This window comes from Talpa occidentalis, unplaced genomic scaffold (genome assembly GCF_014898055.3).
Source record: "Talpa occidentalis isolate TD23 unplaced genomic scaffold, MPIMG_talOcc4v2.1 talOcc4.5, whole genome shotgun sequence".
In the NCBI taxonomy this organism is placed as follows: Eukaryota; Metazoa; Chordata; class Mammalia; order Eulipotyphla; family Talpidae; genus Talpa; species Talpa occidentalis.
In genome coordinates this window covers 75,785,503-75,808,123 of record NW_023604861.1, presented here as the reverse complement: position 1 = coordinate 75,808,123, position 22,621 = coordinate 75,785,503, and the positions used below count along the sequence as shown (strand labels likewise).

The window sequence follows — 22,621 nt, the reverse complement described above, 5'->3', positions numbered from 1 at the left end:
TTGTCGGTGCCATTTCTGCATCCGTATCTAATGATTGAGTTTCTTCCTCATTATGAGTCTGGTTTTCCTACTTATTTACATGACTGATAAATTTTTGATTAGTTGCCTGACATTCATTATGGATTTTATGTTTGAGGTACTGAATTGTTTGGTACATTTAATAATGCTGGGCTCTGTGTGGGATCCAGTTAAGTTATTTTGATCTATTTTGATTCTTTTCAGTCTTGCTTTTAAACTTTGTCAGACAGACTCCTAACAGTCTTAAGAATAGGGTTAATCTGGCCCCATTACTGTGACAATACATGTCTCAGCTGATGACTCAAGCTGATGTCCCATGTATTATATGAAGTCTTTCCTCTGTAGTTGGTAGAAACACAAAGTATTCTTGATCCTGGATGAAGTAAGGGATTGTTCTGATTCTTTGTCCTCAGTAATTTCTTCATATGCATGCTCTGATAAATACTCAGCTACAGACTTAAAACTCAAAATGAACTTTCTATAGATCGTTGAAACTCTATGAATACTTTTCTCCTTTCCAATACTCTGTCCACAAATCCTAGCCACCTCACTACTCCCAAAGTTCAACTCCATTGCAGCAATGCAGGGAGAGTAGTATGGTTTTTTCTCCTGGAACTGCAGTTGAAAACTCCTTCCTGAACAGTCAGAGGGCTTATCTTCTTTGTTCTTTTCTCTTTGGGGTCACAGTCTTGCGCTATTTGTATCTAATGTCTTAAAACCATTGTGTTACACATTTTAGTCAGTTTTTTAGTTGTGTGACTCAAGATGCAATGTCCAGTCTGTGTTAATCCATCATGACCAGAAATGGATGCTTCGTTCTTGCTTTTTAAACATACTCAGAGTCATAGTTGGCTGCCAAACAGGTGTACAACATACAACTCCAAAGTATAATGTGAACAAATACTCCTTCTATCCTCATTCTAGATCTGAGTAAAATGGAAGCTGTAATCACACTGGCCATTTATCTTGAGCCTGTGGTCAATGATCTACTTATTTGGGTAAAAATAATAACTCAAGTGCAGTTAATTCCTATTTACAAATACAATGATCTCATTGTTTGGCATCTGAACAAGTCTTCTCATTCAATCAATATTATGAATAATTATTTGGTTCCCATGATAGGCCCATAACATAAATGATGTGTACTGCCTACAGGAATTGATTAAAAACATGTAAGTACCCTTTATAATATGGTTCTTGTGGGAAGAAACAACTGAAATTCTAACCAGAGATCCAGGGAAGTTACTCTCCCCTCATTTGTTAGTTGAGGATTCACACACACATTGAAGAGAGTGGGAGAATAAGGAAGGGGTCACAATAATAAAAATTTAGATGGGGATGAAATAAACACTAACTTGTAAATTACATATTAAAATAGGAACAGAGTTCTTTTTACTCATCCAAAGATACATTACAGACAGATCTCTTTAGTTAAGATACTGAGCGATGATGATTGCAAGATGAAATGTACTTACTCATCCAACTCCTCTTCTTCAGTTTTACAACTATCAGCGTAGAGGTACTTGCTCATGTCCACAGGTCTTATGTTTTTTCTTTTTGTAGACTGGGGAGGAGAATCCTTTATAGTTACAAAGGTTTCTGGCTCATCAAATGGGTTCAAATACTGTGGAGTGTGGACCTCTTTAAAGGGACTATAGCTGTTATTATAAAATGATTCTTCTGGTTTTTTAGGTGAAGCTGTTTCAGTAATTGGTTCTATAAAACAGTAACAAAAGATGAATTATATCAAATTAGTATTATCTGATATTTTCTTATATTTCTAGTGTTTTCAAAAATACTCACTCTTGAATTAATAAGCTGTGGCACCAAATGAATTCAAATCAATTATAAGTTTTAGATGAATTAAGTTTAGAAAATGTGGTATCTAAGATTTTTGCCTACTGCTCTAGAAATAGTTCTCCCTAAAATGGAATTTGGATTGTTAATGCCCTTAGGCTTTCAAATGGATAGCAATTTTGGAATTTTTTAAACTTCTTAAAGGTATAATATTTTATTATTGCTTATTCTATGTTGCTATACCAGCTTGTCATCTCAAACTGATAGATAACAAATTTGTTTATACTGTGTTAAATAGAGATGTTGACAGGATAATAAAGCTTAGGATAAAAGCAGCCTTAACTAAGGTATAATATTTGCTTTTAAAATAACATACAATGGGTGAAAGTTTGAAACGGTGTTTGTTGTTACACAAGCAAAGACTACATAGGGATCTGACTATTCATTCTGTAGCATTATCAAAAATATACTCATATATCACTGAATGTGTTTTCATAGTTTTCAAAGAATAGATTTCTATTTTTGGGCATTTGGGTTGTTTCCAAAGCTTAGCTATTGTAAATAGTGCTGCTATAAACATAGGGGTGCAGGTGCCCATTTGAATTAATGTTTCTGTGTCCTTTGGGTAAATACCTAGGAGTGGAATTGCTGGATCATATGGAAGCTCCACCTTTAGCAGGCTGAGGAATCTCCACACAACTTTCCATAGTGGTTGGATCAGTTTGCACTCCCACCAGCAGTGCAGGAGATTTCTATATGCTTTAAGACCTCAAACCTTTAGAGCATTTAATGAGACATTTGAGTTTTTTCAATTTAACTCAGAACCAATCAATATGCTAATAATGCAATAGAAAAACAAGAATTTTTAGGTCAAAAGCACTACCTTAAAATCATACTGAGAAGCTGATAGACATGTTACATCAAATTCTTCAAAATTTTACTATTTCAAATTGCAATCTGATAAAACTGACTCAAGCACAAAAATCACTACAGGATCACATACTCCAACAATATGTATAGAAGTGCTGAGTGCTAACCCTTTACTTCTTTTATGGGTAACTAGCGTTTTAAAACAAAACTAGAATTTGTAATGAAACTGTCCAAAATTGATCATGAATTTTACTGATAAAAGCAAATATTTTCTTAAATTTTAGAAACATTTCAGAGAGCTAATAAATCATGGATTGTTCAAAAGTAATTTTTATTATGCCAAGCAACTCTAACAAAACATTCAGGAATACAGAAAATGGATTACTGAAATTCCCAAGAAAAGTAACATTTCAAACAATTTAATCTATTATAAAAACTTTATAATTGACATATTTATGACTTTCATATTTTAATGTCAAACTACTCTTTTTTGTACTTAGAGATTACATCAAAAAACTTATTGTCTTTCATATTAAAACTTTTTTCTAAGTTAAAATTCCATAGACCACTGGGAAGCAATTATCAAGTATGAAAAACAATTCATAAAATCCTAATAAATCAATACTGACATGAATTTAAATAGTCTATGCTACAGAAGACACTCAGTAACTGTCTATCTTTTGTAACAACATGGTAATGTTCAAACTTAACACCACTAGACTCTTTATAATAATGTAAATGAAGTAGTTTCATTTTTCTGAAGGAAAAGACTACCAAGTTTCCCTAGTTATTTTTTATTAGTAAATACTAAGTAACAAATTCTTATGAAACTGACAAAACAGGTCAATGGAATAAGGTTTTTGTATTTATTTTCAGGAAGAGGATTGCAAAATTGATTCAAGTAAATTCATCAGTTACAAAACCAAAAGTAAGAAAGTATTCAAACTATATAGCAAGATTTGAAGATGACAGAATTGGCAACCAAGGAGGGTTTAAGATAGTGTTATTTCACATTAAAGCGAACAAATACATTTAATAATTATCTAAAAGGGTCACTAAAGCACAGAATGCCATGAATCTAAGAGGAGAATCAAAGTTGCAAAAGTGAAAAAAAAGAAGGAAAAGAAAAGGAACTGCACATATTTCTCTTCTTCAAATATTTTCATTACTTGAGGATGTAAGTTTTTAATCAATAAAAATAAGTTATTTCTAGAAAAACAAATATTCTTCTAATACATAATAACTCCAAGACTCTTAAAGGTATATATTTAAAGAGAATGCTTGTTGTCATATTTTTTCCATAACTCTATAGAGATGACTGAAGATTCTGAATCAGGAATTAATATCTAACATTTACCAAATAGAAATATAATATTAGGTGTCATCTGTTACTCTTTCCTAAACTTCAGAAAACAGACCCACATATATTTAGAAAAATTATTTGGTTTTTTTCTTTCTTTTTTCACCATAATGAAAATATTTACTTGTACCACTTTCTTTTTAAATGAGGACTGTACAGTCCTCTGATAAATTTTCACAAACTGGTATGTAGTGAAAAATTACTTATTTGATTTTGAAATGGAAAGCTCAAATACTGATGTCTCAAAATATTTTGGAAATAATCTTTAAGATTTGTGTATTTAGATGTTTACAAAACACAATCAAGGAGAAGTTAGTAGTTCAAAGAAGTTAGTAAATTCCTGATTAGGAATCTTAGCTCTCCTCCACTTCCATTTACCTAAAGTTCTTTATTCAAATCACTTAATTCTGCTGGGCATCAACTTTCTGATCTATGAATAGACAACTGAACCATCATTAGATTACCTCAAAGATTTAGTGTAACCATAAAGATTTAAAATATGTTCTCAACTAGACAGTTCACAAATAAAATAAAATCTCATTAATTTAAAATTACTAATTTAGAATCTAGTAAGAGGCAGAAAGTAAAGGAAGAGAAGGAATGATGATACAAAAGGATATTGCTCTATCAAAGTGAACCCCAAAGTTGATACCTCATTTTCACCAAGATAAACAGTAGCAAAATTCCTTAAATATCATGAAGATTTTCATAAAAGCAGTCTAAAATATGTAAACAGTGGTTAATCATTCTTGTATTCACTTTGAGTAGAGTTTAAACAGAAGTCTCACTTTTTTGACAGCTTTTACCTGATCAAGCTTTAAGAGTACAAAACTACATAAGAAAAATGACTGAAGAAAAAATAAAACTCCTGGTTTTATTCTTTACAAGTATGGTTTTTGATCTTCTCTGTGCTATTTATGTGTACAAATTACTCTCCCTCTGATTGTAATTCTCACCCAGAGACATGGAATGAGGGGGTGTGTGGATATGCTCATCAGACTCTGAGGGTAAAGGCAGAGGAGCTAAATAGAGAAAGAAGCTGGCCCACCAGCACCTTGATATCATTATATCCCACAACCTGACCTTGTTTGGTAAGCCAAACTACTGAGATTTAACTCAACGGCTGACAGGTAAAATACTGTTATTTCCAACATTAGAGCTTTACCTTCTATTCTATTACTATACTAACAAAGAATGAAAATATAAGCCCTACATAAATATCAATGTAAAGCTTTATTTTTCTTTAAAACAATATAATAGGGCCTCCACTGGTGGTGCAGTGGTTGAGCGCTGGGCTGCGAGGCTGCCCGCAGCCTCTGCAGCGTGGGTTCGATCCCCGGCCACCAGCAAGGGTCCCACAAACAAACAAACAAACAAACAAACCAATATAATAGAAGCCACCCAGAATTGGTTATCAACTGAAAATAGTATTGAGCATAATATTATCAACAAAAATTGCTGAGTCTTAAAAAAAAACTTCCTCCTGCCCTAACAGTTCAAGAGTATTTATAAAAGACTAAAAATACAGGGGGAAAAAAAATCTGCTACCTTCTGAGTCAGGATCTCCAAATGGATTTAAGTCTGCTATATCAGGATCACCAAATGGATTTAAATTCACAGTGGCCAAGTCCTTTTCTGCTTCATCCAAAAAGTTAAGTTTGTTGATAAGCTCTGAAAACAAACATATGTCTTAATTCACAATGGTTGCAGTTAAGCATAATTGTTGATCATCCATAAAGTATTTCAAATTGTTAAAAAAAAAAAAATCACACTAATAATACCTGCCAATAAGATACATAGCATTTTACCAATGGTAGAATGCCATTCAAGTATTTTGTAGCATACCAACATTTTCAAATAAAACAAAATGAACAAATGCATATAAATTTGAAAATTTTATCAGATAATGAACTAGAGAAACTTTCATCTGAAACTAATTTGATCCAATGAAAAGTGCTGACATTGGTTTTTAGGAAAAAAACATTTAGTCCTAAAAATGAATAATCCCAATGGATTTAAGCCCAATGGATTTATATATTTTTAAAACTATATAGTTATAATATAGACGCTAAATGGAGAAATGTTATATAACAATTATCATCTTATGTTTTAAAATCACTGCCTATTAAGGATACTGAAATAAAATTTTGCTAAAGATGATAAAGCCTATTAAGTTGTTGCTTGTTGGTACACTACGAATTACCAAAGAAAACACTGAAGGAAAAACACAAAGACAAAACTGACAGTTGAGTAGAGACAGAAGTCAAGAGGTAGCAGGTCACAGTAAATACAGGCAATCAGAAGCAGAAAGAAAGGAAGAAAGCTCTTAGACCTTCAGAAGAACTGGCTGATTTAGCTGAAGGCATATTTGCTTGTTTTATGCAGTCATCTTGATCTTCATCTAAGCTGCTCAGAGCATTCAATTGGTTTACAATTTCTGTAAACAGAAGCCAGTCGAGACAAATGTAAGGTAAGATCATTTAATTAAAGAGCTGAAGAAGCATGCTGTTACTCAAAAAGACAAAGAGAAGGGATGTTAGGTTAGGTTAATCAAGAGAATATATTTAAAGGCTGTTATAACTATAACATACATTTAACTGAAAGTTATGCTGTGTTCACAGATGAAATAGAAAACAATATATTGCTAAAACTCACAGTAAATATAACAAATATATATTGGATGTAAAACATTGATTTTTCAGTAACCACATTTTGCATTTTTAAAACAGTACTTTAAGCATAGTCATTAAAAACAATACAAAATATCCTCTGATATTATGGAAAATACATACTATTTTCTTTATAATATTCTAAATTTAAACTAAAGTTTTTTTTTTAAGATTTATTTATTCATGAATACAAGAACTGGGGTACAGGTCAGATGTGCGGGAGGGTAAGAGAATTCACGAGACAGAGCGGGGAACAGAACAGGCAGACTGACTGAAATACACTGCTGAGGGGAGCAGCCGGCGAGATAGGAGAGGTCTGCTGTGCCATGGGGTATCTCTCCATCTGGCCAGGATAGAATCTGCGCGGCAGAGGCTACAGACAGCTCCACAGTGCTGAGCTCATCTGCCTGCGCCACCGGGGAGGTCCAAAAGGTTTTAAGAATATGTTTACACGAGTCATGAACATAATAAGCACCTTTTCTAGAATATGAACAAATACGGGACAAAATAAGATATAACCACTTTTTTTCACTCTTGTTTTCTAAGGAATTTGTCTTATAAGGAACTCTTAAATATTTACTTTAGGAAGTCTTATAATTTAGCCAAAAAAGAAAGAGAACAAAAAAGAAAGTGATAGAAAAAAACCTCTTAAAATAATATGAATTCATTTTGTGCACAATTTTTCTTTTACATGAGTCATAAATAGTTTAGACAATTCTGATTATGTGCAATGACCATTCACTGGGTAACAGTTTAGCTTGGAAATAAATAAAACTCTACTAGGGTATTCTAGTTAATCATTGCTATTTCCAAAGTTAGAACCTGAGAATAATTTAATATTAGGACAAACTAAAGTGATTCAGATTATTCAATATGAGAAAGAAAAAAAATGGTTAGAAAAATAGTTGTAAATTTGGCATTATAAATGCTGTTCTTTAATATAAATCAAAGTACACTTTCTGAATTCATTTGAATCAAAGCATAGAACACATTAGTTGCAATAAGGTTGCCTTCAACCCATTTATATGTTGTTGAACAAGTATTTATCCCTTTATCCCAAGTACTATGCTCCGGGACAGAAGAATGAGAAAAACCATATTGCCTTCCTGGAATTTACATTCTATAAAGATATAAACCAAAATTGAAACACTTAAGAAAAAACTACTAGAATATAAGGCAGTCAAAAATATTAGTATTATTTTATATAAATCTTTCAGCTGAATATACATGGAACTTGATAAACATCCATTTCCTTTCTCTGAATAATGAAATACATTTTGCTTGGATAAAACTTACTGAGATAGTCAAAACCACACAAAGTAATAAAAACTGAACTCCTTATCCAAATTTCAATAGTAAGAGCTCAATATCAATAGTAAGACTTTATAAGGCATCTTCATCCATTTTATTGTCAAGTTTCTTTTTTTCAGTTTTTTAAAATTTTTTTTTAATGTAACTGGTGTATAATACTGTTTGCTTTATGTGTTATTGGTGCATACCTCTACAAATGTAGGTTATTACACCATACCCACCACCAAACCACCAAAATCCTCTACCATAGTCCACTCGATCCCCTCCTCACTTTGCTCCCTACCCTCAATGTCCGCTTCTGGTAGCCTCAGTTCTGCAGTCAGATTTCAAGGTCTGCTTCTTTGGTTTTTTTGTATTCCATATTGCATGAAATCATGTGGTGTTTTGTCTTTCTCCTTCTAATTTACTTCACTTAGCATAACCCCAAATCTAATTTCATTTTTTAAAAAGATTTATTTACTTATGCATATAAGACTGGGGTATAGGCCAGAGGTGGGGGGGGCAGGCGGGTGAGAGGATTCACCAGACACAGAGTGGGGAACAGCACAGGCAGATCTACTGAAATACACTGCTGAGGGGAGCAGAAGGTGAGACAGGAGAGGTCTGCTGTACCATGTGTACCTCCCTGGCCAGGGATCGAACTCACGCTACAATAGCTGCAGAGAGCTTCACAGTGCTGCATCTTAACCCTTTGTGCCACCAAGGAGGCCCCCTAAATCCAATTTCATCCATGTTGTGGATAGTGTTCCACTGTGTATATATACTATATCCTCTTGATTCACTCATTTGTTTTAGATCCTTAGGTTGTTTTCAAAGCTTGTCTGCCATAGTTTTAAACTCCACTCCAACCCAAACTAACCTAGCAAAATCCTTAGTAGATAGAATTCGTCCAACATTAGATCCTCTACCTCCCACTACACATCATTATAACTTTGTAATTTTTAGGAATATATGATGCAGGTAGGAGTGATTAGGAGTGCATGACTGATTTTTTCCCCCATTCATTAGTAGTTGTGTATTTTTTAAAATCTGCAAATGATTTATTTCTAACTTAGAAAATAAGGAAAAAATATTCATTACAGCAGCTCACATTTATTAAAGCCATGGGAATGGTTTTGTTTACACAATCAGAATTAATTCCTGTAAACAACCTGAGGTATTATTATTAATATCTACATTTTATCATACATAACAGTATCATTTATTTGTACTCTAGTCCCAGATGTAAATTGCTAGGTTAAAAAATTTTAAATAATGCACAAAGATTTATAGTTTTCTTTATATAGCTAACACATCTCAATTATTTCATATTCTCAGATGTAATATCAATGAAAGTAGAAAGCCATTTTTATTTAAACATCTTATATAATGAGCACTATAGCAAATACTAACAAATATTACACTTGGTCATCAACTTTAAAACATGAATATTGTTCTGAAGAATTTTAGATATATGAGCATTTATTTAAATAGTATCAAAATTGCTCTGACTAAATTATTTACATTGTAATTTTTCTGTTTAGAATATTTCCCCCACTCATCAGCATCTGACTGACAAATTTTCCTTCCTATCCTAGTTTTCCTAGTTATCCATCATTTAAATAAATCCTTATTTTACTCCCAGAACTTGCTTCTAGCAAAAGTTTTGGTATGGCAAATGTATTATGTACAGTATTATTTTTTGTTAATTTTTTCCTTACATCATAGTAATCCCCATAGTTCTCCCACTACCATCTCACCTGTGAACCCTATTTCACCCTATTTCCATGTGTTCTTTCCTCACCTATTTTGACCTCCTTTTTCCTCCTCCTTTGCTGTATGTCTCAGTTCTATGGTCACCTTGCTAGTTTTAACTTTTTCTTGACTGAAAAGGTAATTCTGATAATAACAATGCTTCTTTTATTCTATATAAAAATAAATGTTAATCCAAATTGTAAAAAGCAACCTCCAAACAAATATCATTTCTCTATTTACCAAACATTTATCAAGTACCTATTATATGCCTGTTATAATACCTCCCCTAAGGACATTATATTTTTGTGGGACAGACAAACAACATACAAAGAATGATAAATATTAACATTGAGACATGTACTATACGCTATGTAAAATAGGAAGAGGGGTATATATTTCATATTGAGGCCAGAAAGGCTTCTTGGACTTATCTAAATTTGAACTAACACAAAACAAATAAACATTATAATTATTAAAATAAAAGAAGATATGGAGAGCATTCTGCAAAAACAAAAAGGAATCAAAAAACATGTCATATTTGAGTAACTGCTAGTTGTTTAGGATTTAAGATGTCATGAGTTAGGAATGGAAAGAGATGAAGCTGGCAAATATCCTATTGTGAAGATTACTGTGACCAAATTAAAGAATGTGAACTTTTCTCTGAGACCTATTGGAATTCATTGAAAGATCAAACATGTATTTTAGAAACATCATTCCAGAAGCACCATGGTGTCAACATTTGAAAAATACTGTATAGGAAGCAAGAAGATGAGTAGGTCATCACTACTCCATGAGAGGAGGCACGCAATAAACATTTGCTAATTAAAGACTACATTAAGAAGAAAGATTTTATGGTCAATTTGACATAGGAGATAGGGAAAGGAGTCTAGGCTGAGTGCTAGGTTTCTGCATTGGGTGACTATGGATAGGAGCTCCAGCCCTGCAACAGAGTTTATTCAGTTTTCCATACCAAACTATAGGTGCTTGTGAAACTTCTCATGGAAATAATTCAATTTGCAGTTGCATATGTAGATCTGAAGCCTAAAATACATAATTTTATTATGTATTTGCCCTTTTAAGAAGTAGATTTCTATTTCTTCCAAATTTCCTCCAAAGTGTTTTTATGTTTATAATCAGAAGAAATGTTAAAAGTTTAAGATTCACAAGAAAAATTTAATGCTAGAATTTTTTATAAGTGGGACGTTTTCCTGGTAATAACTATCTGGACCAAAAAAGAATTCCTTGCCTAATATATTTATATACATCTTTGTTGTCTGGACATACATGTTTGTAAAATGCCAATAATGCTTGGTAAAAGCACAAATTTCTACCCTCATGCTACTCAAACTGAGCAATAAACCTGCAGTGTACAACATTCGGTTATCATAAAAGTGTCAGTATGGACTTGATTCACATTGGTGAGAAAAAGAAGGAAAACTAAATTAGGGGCAGGCAATCGAAGCAAAGGGTCAAGTAATTTGAGACTCTCCTTTACTGTTAGGAAGGCAAAAGAAGATAGAAATTGACCACCAGAGATTATCACATTGAACAAAAAAAAGGGAGGGAGGAGTAAAGCACCAAGAGTAAGCAACTTTTTCCTTTTAAGAAAGTCGGCAGTTGAGTTTAAAGAAAAAAGTAGCAGCCTCGAGTCAGAACATACCTGAAAATCTTGCAGCGTCCTCATTCTTGTCTCCAAAGTGTTACAAGATTCAGTACAGGTCTATCTCATTTTAAGATGGACTAAGATAGCAACATTTCAACTTCCTGGCAGAGATCAAGGTCCAAAAAGATGTCACTTTTCTCACAGATTTTAGCCCATAAATATCTGATATATGGATACAACTTACAGGTTTATTAAAGTGACCTAAAATTCCATAATGGATCATAATGGTAAAAGGAGGAGCTGCTACAGGGAGAAAAGGAGACATGGGTAGACACTGCAGTTTGTTTCCCTGATCTTCAACCCTTCCTTACCTAATTAATAAGCCTTAGTGGTTTATTAATATGATTATGTTGCTCCTCAATTTATAACAGTCTTTTTTAACCATTAGCCCCTTCCAGTTTGGCTAGATTCTCTTAATCTTCAAAACCAAGTAGTCTAAAATTTCTTATCTACCATTTATTCTTCATTTTTTGCAATCCACATTTATCCCCACCTTTACCCATCTCCTTTACTGAAACCACACTCATTGAGGTCACCATAGAATATTCTGTAGGAAAATAAACCAGAAATCTTTTAGCTTTTATCATACTTGATTTTTGTGTGAGTAAATGTAATTAACCATTTACTCCCTTGAAATTCCTTCTGTCCCTTCCAGGATACTGATATCTCCTAGTTCTCCTTCTATTCTTTAATAGTTCTATCTTGGTTTCCTTTAAAAACTATTCTTCTCTCTTCCTCTTAGACACTGTTATTCCCTAGGACTCCATTATAGGTTTTATTCTTTTTTCCTCCCTAAATTAGCTTTTCCTGGAAGAATTAATCTACCTTCCTGGTTTAAGTAGCATGTACATGCAGAAAAATCTCATATTTGTAGTGAGAACTAAGTTTGAAATCCCAATTGCCTAATGGTCATTTCCATCCTAATGAACTATAAAAATGGAATTCAATAGCTGTGTAGCCATGTTATTCTCAACTTTTAATCTCTAACACATAACACATTTTTTAACATAGCTAGTACTTAACGTATATTGTAAATGAATGAGTGAACTGAGTTTTTGACATGATGTTCATAAAGGCAGGACGATATATATATAATTTTTAAGTTCTAGAAACAGTTTGTTTTTTAAATCTATGTGTCTATCTACATGTCCGTCTACCTATATATCCTTAATGTTTTATTTACATAAAACTGAAATGTTATAATTTAAGTCCCCCAAATTGGTGATATAAAACAACAAATTACTATCACTCACAGTTCTGTGGGTTGACCGGACTCAGAAGGTGAGTTATTGCCATTGGATAGTGGCTGGAGCTGAAGTCATGTGAAAGTTTTAACTGGGCTGGATGTCAAAATGGCTTCTTAATTTGCATGTTTGGTGTTGCAGTTGAGACAGATGGAACAGCGGGGTTGCCCAGACCTCTCTCTCTCCAACTGACATGTCTGTATGACTACTTTGGGATTCTTCTCAGCACAGTAATAACAGGGTAACTGGACTTTGTATGGCTCCCCCCACAGGATTCAATTAAGAGACTCAGATAGACACTATAAGCATCTTACAACTTACTTTGGAAATTACAAAGTATCCTCCCACAACCTACTCGTTAAAAAGGTTCTACAGAGGGCCTCCCCCGGTGGCGCAGTGGTTGAGCGCTGGGCTGTGAAGCTGCCTGCAGCCTCTGCAGCGCCAGTTCGATCCCCGGCCACTGGCGAGGGTCCCACATGGCACGCAGACCTCTCCTGCCACCCGCTGCTCCCCTCAGCAGTGTACTTCGGTCCTTCTGCCTGTTCTGCTCTCCCCTCTGGCTCTGGTGAATTCTCTCACCCTCCCGTGCTTCTGACTGTACCCAGTGCTTGTACAAATAAATACATAAATAAAGTCATTAAAAAAAAAAAAAGGGCTCTACAGAGCCATCCTAGATATAAGACAATGAACTACAAACGGGCATGAAAATTGGGAGCGAAGAGTCACTGGGGCAAAATCTTTGGACAGTAGTTACCACAAGGTAGATCAATAAATCAGAAATGTGGGAATCATTTTCTTTATCCAATCTTGAGGTATACAATTGAATGAATTTTCACAAGCATATACACTCATGCATATATAGAACATATACATCACTTCAACAAGTTTTCTCATGTCTAAGACCAGACATGCTATTACTAAAGTTTTTCAGGATTCATTTTGCCTCTTCTAGAATGTTGCATAAATTGACTACTACTGTATATATTCTTTTATATCAATTCTCTTTCATTCAGCAAAACAGCTTTGAGATACATCATGTTGTTGAACGTATCGACAGTTCATTTTTATTCCTGAATTGTGTCCTACTCATGAATACACTACAGTTTGTTCAGTCATTTTCCTCTTAATGTATACCTAAGTGTCTTCCAGTTTTGGCTATTATGCATAAAAAAAGCCATGCAGGCGCGCAGACCTCTCCTGCCGCCCGCTGCTCCCCTCAGCAGTGTACTTCGGTCCTTCTGCCTGCTCTGCTCTCCGCTCTGGCTCTGGTGAATTCTCTCACCCTCCCGAGCTTCTGACTGTACCCAGTGCATGTATAAACAAAAAGAAAGAAAGAAAAGAAAGGAAAGAAAGGAAAGAAAGGAAAGAAAGGAAGGAAAGGAAGGAAAGGAAGGAAAGGAAGGAAAGGAAGGAAAGAAAGGAAAGAAGGAAAGAAAAGGAAAGAAAGGAAAGAAAGGAAGAAAGGAAAGAAAGGAAAGAAAGAAAGGAAAGAAAGGAAAGAAAGGAAAGAAAGGAAAAGAAAGGAAAGAAAGGAAGGAAAGAAAGGAAAGAAAGGAAAGAAAGGAAAGAAAGGAAAGAAAGGAAAGAAAGGAAAGAAAGGAAAGAAAGGAAAGAAAGGAAAGAAAGGAAAGAAAGGAAAGAAAGGAAAGAAAGGAAAGAAAGGAAAGAAAGGAAAGAAAGGAAAGAAAGAAAGAAAGAAAGAAAGAAAGAAAGAAAGAAAGAAAGAAAGAAAGAAAGAAAGAAAGAAAGAAAGAAAGAAAGAAAGAAAGAAAACATGCCTCTATATAAAAAAAAAAAAAGCCATGCACATTCTGTTGCCATGTTTTTATGTCCACAAATATCAAAGATTGAGATTGTTGGGTCAGAAGGTAGGTTACAACAAACTCCCAAAATGACTGTTCCATCAGACACTCCACCAACAATGGAGGAGAGTTTCAGTTGATTCACATCCTTGCCAACATTTATTATTGCCAGCCTCTTAAATAGGGTTGTCTTTTATATTACTGAGTTGTTGAACATTAAAAAAAAATCCATTCTACATGTAAGATCTGTGTCAGATATATGCTTTGTAAATATTGATATTTTCTTCTACTAGTCTGTGGCTTGTCCATATATTTTCCTAATGGTTTGTTTTGATAAGCATAAGTTTTTAATTTTGATGAAGTATAATTTAACGAATTTTTTTCATGGCTATTATTTTCTTTGTGTTATGTCTGAATCCTCTGCCTACTCTCAGGTTATAAGCATATTGTCTTTGTTTTTTGTTCCAGAAGTTTTATAGTTTTAGCTTTTATATTTAAGTTCCATGATGTACCTTGATTTAATGTTTATATATGCTCAGAGGTAAAAATTGAGGTTTATAATTTCCATATGAACATTTGAGTGTTTCAGCATCATGTTAAAAGACCTTCCTTTTTTCACTGAATTATCCTGTACCCATTTGTTAAAAATCAATTGGCCAACTGGATCTTTTTCAGGACTTTCTGTTCTATTGATCAATTTGTCTTATGCCAATACCACATTATTCTGTCTAGAGCTTTACAGTAAATCTTCATGTCAGATATTATTGCTATTAAACTTCTGTTATTTTACAACCAACTGTTTTATTTGTACAGGTCTTTCAATTTTCCAAATGTATTTCAGAATCATTCTTTTAATTTCCCTCCTTTAAAAAAATTCAGGAATAAAAATGAACTGTCAATACGTTCAACAACATGATGTATCTCAAAGCTGTTTTGCTGAATGAAAGAGAATTGATATAAAAGAATATATACAGTAGTAGTCAATTTAGGCAACATTCTAGAAGAGGCAAAATGAATCCTGCTAGGATTATGACTAGCATTGAGTTGAATCTATAGATTGATAATTGAGAAGTGACAGGTTGTTAACAATGAGTATTCTAATCTGTGAACATAATATCTCTCCACTTTTTATGGTCTTCATTCACTAATGTATTACAGTTTTCAGTACAGAAGTTTTTCCATACCTTTCCTTAAATTTATTTCTAAATATCTATGTTATCTATAGTCTTTATTATAAAAGGAATTATTTTATTTCATTTCCCTAATGTCTGCTGCTCATATATAAATTCACATATTTTTCTACATTGATGCTGTGACCTTGGTAGGATCTCCAAAATAATGTTGAATGGAAGTGGTAAGAGCAAACATCCTAGCTTTGCTCCTACTCTTAGGAGGAAAGTGTTCAGTATTTCATTAAGTATGATTCTAGCTTTAGCTTTTCATAACCAAAGCTTATCAAGATGAAGAAATTTCTTTACAATAAAATTATGCTGATAAAATTGGTACTGAGTTTTGTCAAACACTGATTTCTACATCTGCTGAGATGATTATATGATTTCTCTCTTTTATTCTGTCACTATGTTTAAATAAACCTTAAATTCCCAGGATAAATCCTCACAGAATATACACTAGTATTTAGAAAATTCCTTGTCTCCTGGTTCTGGAATAGGGTGGTTCCCAAAGAAAGGGGAGGTTCCAGGTTCCCTGTCCCACCCAAGTAATGGTGGAGCTGAGCAGGGAGAAGAGGAAGCTTAGGAGGGGTTTGGGGGAAGAAGGAAGAAGGATGGGGAGCCAGAAGGAGAGCCGGAAGAAGCGCATAGAACAGAGAGACTTGTGAATAAGCTGTACTTGCTTCTTGGTCTTAGGTTGGTTGAAACAGATGTGGGTGAGCGACCCACACAGAGGTTAGCAAAGGTAGCTTTTATCTAGATTTTGATTTTGTTCCTTCTGTCCCAGACCTGCTTGGCCCCTTCTGCCCTTTCCTATGGGTAACCATGAGAAGGTGCCTTAGACTTGTGGCAGGCTTTTGGGCCTCAGTGACCCTGCTTTGGGCCAACCCTGTTTGGCTGGACATTAACCCAGGAGAGTATGGGTAACTCTGGGTGCTTGATTTGGGAACTTCATTCTTTCCCTTTTCTGTATTACACAGGTATTGCATTAAAGTTCCTTTCCATTAAAGATCTTATACACTAGAGTATGTTTTGTCTTGATGTGGCGAATGGCAAACCTATTTAGAGCAGGGAGGTTTGGGGGTTAGGGGGTGCCCCTCGCCCTGCCCTGTAACTCTTCTAACCCTAAATATCAGAGACCCAACTTCTTTAGAGTAGGTCAAATTTGTAATCTATACTTCAAATATTCTGAGTTGACACAATTGAGTTCTAAACACTGAGTAGAAATATTCTTGCTGTCTTCAATTTCTTATCCTAGGGTCTTAAACTTCTTTATAATAGGTAGCTATGTGCCTTATTAACTTTTTAGTTCAAGGGATCAGAAATGTCCCATTGTTCTGATTCTACACTATTTCCCAAACTTACTACTTTACAGATGCAGTATTTCATAACTTCTCATCCATTACATAGACATTGAAAATAGGTGGCCATTTTAATATTTTTATTTTTATAGAGTCTACACGATATTCTATAATTTTCTTGAGGAATATCCTAGATACTGCAGGGGAGGTACCTAAATAAAAGAAAGCAGCAATTCAACGAATGTATTCTCTGAATCCCAAGTTTATTTTGAGAAACCTTCTAATCAAATGAGAAAGACCTATTTATCCCCACTAATAGCCCTAGCAAGTTGGACATTTAATATCAGAAGGCTAAGCATACTATCAACTGGTTCTTCAAATACGAACTGCTATCTCCTCTACAACCATCTGTGCTTTTAAAATTATGTTCCCTAAAGGTAGCCATGTCACTCTCCTCCCAAATTAAATTTACCAACTTTTAAAAAAGGATTATCAAATATCAGTCACCAATGTTTATGGTAAAAATGAATACTGATTTATAAATTACATCTAAGTGGGAGGACTCTAAAAGGACTATGGATCGAACAAAGGGCATATTTGACATCTTTGATTGTTGACTCTTGTAACAAGGCATGTACCTTGCAATTGTACCTATCAAATTGTCACAAAACTATCAACTCCTATGCAGCATGAGATTTTGAATCAAGGTAATCTCCTTGCACCCAAAGTGTCATTTGGGCATAGAGGTCAAAGAATATAGCACCTGGGTGGCTGTGAGGATTCCAGTGAATATTCCACTGGCATGCTGTTTCCTGACCAGTATTCTTCTAATTGAGTCTAATACTAAGTTTGACTTGTTCAGGTCATGTAAGTCTGTAAGTCTGAATATCTGAGACTAATTAGAATCCTAGGTGATCTTTGCAAGATAAACCATAAGTAATACCAGGACCTTTCAGGAGCCTTATAATGTCTAAATTTTCCCCATAAAGCTTTACATAAACCATTTCAGCTGAACCTGATTTTCTGAGCTAATTAAAAAAAAAAACCTTGTCATTTATGTAGGTATATTTTTTCTCTTCCTCTTAGTTTCTCTTTAGAAATTTAAATGAACCCTAACGATGATCATATTGTCAAATACTCATTCAAGCATTGTGAGGATGTTATATAGACAGAAGTGCTGACTGCTTTGAAACCATACCTAATTTCTAATACTTTAAATAAAAGTTCAATCAGAATTATAAAAATTCATGCTGTAGGAAAATGTGCCTGCATTTGCAAATGACAGAGCAGTAGCATTAAGGATTGAGTGGTCAAGATTAATAGTTAGTAGGCACGAAAAGCTTCTTAAGAGTATGGCAACAGAATTAAAATTTTAAAGGTAAGCAGAAGATCATCAGTAGTTGGAGCGGAAGAATACAAACTTATTCATCTTGATGTACTATAGATAGTCAAAAAAATAAGACAAAAACCAAAGCCCCAAAGAATTCAAACATAAGAGAGACATGACTAATAATTCATGCTGACATCATTGTAAATGTAAAGAAGTATTAAGTTAAGAAATAAATGCAAGCATTTGTTATTGGGGGAGAGTTCAACTAAAGAATTATATAAATCTCTCTTGAGTGAACATATCTGTCTCATTTATTCCTCTGTTTTATTTATTTTAGATAATGCTACTCAAATGAAAATAGAACGTATAACTGTTAAATTACTTTATTAAGCAATACTTACAGAATATCTGAGAATGGTAAATGTAGGGGATGGGTAAAAAAAAAAAATAAGAAGAAAATTCCCAAGTAAAAGTAATGTAAGTATTTCAATTATGAAGAAATGTAACTATTAAAAGTTAAAGATCATAAGGTTAAATCACCCAAATACTGTTTAAAAGAGAAGTACTTAACAGGTTAAAAATAAATGATAAAGTAAGAAAATAAATATATAAAGAAAATATGGGTTACAAGTATTGACATTCAGGTAAAATTTCAAGGTGTGAGAAACTAAATGGGGTAAACTGATACAAATTACAATCCACAAAACTACTTAAGAATACATTTTTTTTTAAAGATTTACTTATTTATGCACAAAAGAACGGGGGTTCAGGCCAGAGGTGTGGGGGTAAGAGGATTCACCAGAGAGAGTGGGGAACAGAACAGGTAGGCTGACTGAAATACACTGCTGAGGGGAGCAGCGGGTGAGTCAGGAGAGGTCTGCTGCACCATGTGGGTAGCTCCCTGGCTGGGGATTGAACTTGTGCTGCAGTAGCTGCAGACAGTTTCATAGGTTGGGTCTTAAACCCTTGTGCTACCAGGGAAGCCCAAGAATACATTTTTTTTTAAGTAATAGTTAATTTCTTTTTTTTTAAAGAAAGATTTATTTATACAAGAACTGGGATATAGGCCAGAAGTGTGGGAGGGTGAGAGAATTCACCAGAGACAGAGTGGGGAGCAGAAAAGGCAGATGGACGGAAAACACTGCTGAGGGGAGCAGTGGGCGAGACAGGAGAGGTCTGCTGCACCATGCAGGTATTTCCCTGGCTGGCTGGGAATCAAATCTGCACTTCAGAGGCTGTGGACAGCTTCACAGCACTGCACTCAACCTGCTGCACCATTGGGGAGGTCCCCAAGAATACATTTTTATGGACTAAACAGTTTAATAGTGAAGTTCTCTGTTTCATAGATGAACTAAACAAAATGAGTAAGAATACACATAATTAGGGCCTACCTGGTAACACAAGGGGTTAAGGCTCAGCACTTATCAAGCTATCACCAGCGACTGCAGCATGAGTTTTATCCCTGGCAGGGAGCTAACCCACATGGCACAGCAGACCTTTCCTATCTCACCTGCTGCTACCCTAGACAGTGTATTTCAGTAGATCCTCCTGTTCTGCTCCCTACTCTGTCTCTGGTGAATCCTTTCATACACTGCCCCTCCCCCCAAACCTGTGACCTACACCACAATTCTTATATTCATAAATAAATCTTTTAAAAAGAGAATATATGTAATTAAACAATATACACTTAAAGTTTAGTCTATTAGCTTTATGCTGAATCCAACAAATATAATATATAAGATATTTTAGGAAAAATTTACAAAACTATTTCATATATCTAGACTATAAAGAAAAAATTCTCAATCATATTTTTATTTTTTTAAAACATTTTAATTTTATCAGGTTACTCTCTCAAACAAGAATTTATTCAGAACAATTCATTTCTATCTTTCAGATAAAATAAAAGTCTTCATCTTGACACTTTCTGTCCCATTGGAGTTTTGTGATCACATTAGCCAAAGCTTCCAGAGCAGATCAGTATTTACTGGGTCAGGTTGCTCATGTGCCAATATCATTGCAGCCTATGAATATTCACTCAGCCCTTTCTCACACCTATAATGTCAATCATATTTTTAATTGAAACTTGACAAATTTCAGAATCTCATTTGAATGAAATTAAACTACGAATAAAACAGAAATGAACAAAGTCCTGATAAAACACACTGTCCTAACCACCTTGAGTTAAATATGAAATGAAAATGGTAGTCATTTAAAAACAAAAATTTATGCAGGAAAAAAACACCTTTTTGCATACCCATACTTATAATAGAGCAACTCCTTATAATAGATTTCTTAAGAGCACAGTGGAAATGAACTGGAGATTGAGAAAGTCAAGAATTTTTGGGCAAAGGAGTTAAGAAGGTCATTCACGTGATTAATAGCAATCCTCCATATAATAGCAAGAGTTGAAGCAGAGATAAGAGATGAGTGTCAAAGTAACCAATGTATTTGGAAAACTCACCAAGATATCAACAGATGATAGGAGTCAAGGGTTAGCAATCCAGAAATTTAATTTGTTAGCTAAGAGGAGTATATAAATACTGCATGGTTTTCACTCCAATAATAAAGGTATGATATCAGTTCTTTAGGTATTATAATCAGATTCTCAATAAATATTATTGGTCAAGTAATACAAAAAATTCTAACTACTTACCATCTTAATAGTTTGGTCAAACCAGCTATAAAGAATAAATTTATGTTAGCTTCTAGGTATAAGAATACATAAGATATACAGAAATTCAAAATAGAGAATATGCACAAATTGTTTATTTGAATAAATAAACATGAGCTAGGAGAAGGTAGTCACTACATCTCCTCATTTCATCTTTTAGAGCCGGTATTTACTGAACAGAGGATTCATCCACACATTGAAAAGGAAGTATAAACATATTTAGGCAACTTTATACTAAAATCAGTAGTTACAGGACAATGTTACTCTCTCTTTAGTTGGACTTGATCTTGACCTACAAAATTTGTTAAGTCATTACAATTGGCATTCAAATTTTCAGGGAGGAAAGGAGTATATTAGAAAGACTTAAAATAGAAAACAATACCTTGTTAGTGGAATTGTTTTTTTCCTGGGAAATAAGGATGAGCTTTTCAACTCTGCTAAAAAAAAAAAAAAAAAAAGATAAACTTTTAACTTAATGCTAATAAAACCAACCTGTAATTTTTGCTGCCTTTTCCTCTTGGTTTACTCGATTCTCATCATCTTCTTCATTATCTTCTTCAAAGTCATCTAAGTTGCCAATGTCAGCCTGCTTCATACTCATCAGACTAGCCAAACTTTGCATGTCTTCATCCCTATATCAATGATTTAAAATAAACAATTCTTCAAATGAATTATTTTCTTAAGAAAATAATGTATTCCTTCTATAATCTTAACATTTATGCAAGAATATTTAAAAATCTAAGTACTCAAATTCATTAATTTTTAAATGGCAGGTTTAATTACTAAAAACAAACATAAATAAAAACTAACTCATTAGGAGTTAGTTTAATTCTGTGTTGTAGATCTATAGAAGACTAAAAATTTAAAGCATGGTTTCTTAATCATGGGGGGAAAAATCTTAATCAGGAAAACAAACTTGTTCCATAAAACAGCTAGACAGTTTACATATCAAATGATATCTAAACTTTAAAATATTCAAACTTTCAAAAGGAATTAGAATGGAAACTCTTAATCTGAAGTCCATGAACCCTTTTGGGTTTGTGGGTAGGAAGGAAAAGAAGTGGTAAATCTTTATAAATTATCTTGAAATCTTGTCTAAATGTATACTTTTCTTAAGGGGGCTATTAATTCCCAAAAGTTAAAGAACTATTTTAACAGAAAAGGCTCCTTAAGCAAAGTCTAGTTTTTTAAGAATTTCAAAAGGGAAAAATTAACTGGGTTGATAAGTTAAAAATCTTATATTTGATAAAATGTAATAATGATTTTATGTTAAAATATTTTAAATATAAATTTATAAAGTTTAGATGCCCTACATGTAAAATAATTTTTTCTTAATTTATTATTTTCACCTTAAATTTCAAATAAACTATAGCACATAAAATTGGGTCATAATTAATTTTATATATAAACTAAATTTGAACATGAATGATATACATCCCCCAAATTCAGAATGTCAAATTAAAACACTTTCTACAAAAAAAACTTTAAAAAGCACTGGTTTTTTTTGTAAAATAATACATCTTAATATCCACTTATCTTCTAAACATGGTATGACTTTGCAGATTAAATTGTTTTACATCTCTTCTTTTAATCTCATATAAATTGAGGAGTTAATAAAATCATTTCACCTTTCAAAAATAAATTTAGTGACAAAATCTGCATGAATAAAAGAAGTTATATTA

At 33.6% G+C, this 22,621-nt stretch overlaps 1 protein-coding gene across 1 annotated transcript in view; it reads right to left on the bottom strand.

Moving 5' to 3' along the window:
- Window positions 1-1,472: 1,472 nt before the first annotated feature.
- Window positions 1,473-22,621, bottom strand: part of LOC129144632 (EH domain-binding protein 1-like) — a 50,415-nt gene continuing 29,266 nt past the window's right edge. Inside the window, exons 3-6 of the mRNA XM_054701614.1 lie at window positions 21,432-21,571; window positions 6,378-6,482; window positions 5,594-5,716; window positions 1,473-1,734 (exon numbers count right to left, since the gene is read on the bottom strand). Coding sequence (XP_054557589.1) covers window positions 1,490-1,734; window positions 5,594-5,716; window positions 6,378-6,482; window positions 21,432-21,571 — 613 coding nt within the window. The 3' untranslated portion in view covers window positions 1,473-1,489. The remainder of the gene's footprint in view (window positions 1,735-5,593; window positions 5,717-6,377; window positions 6,483-21,431; window positions 21,572-22,621) is intronic.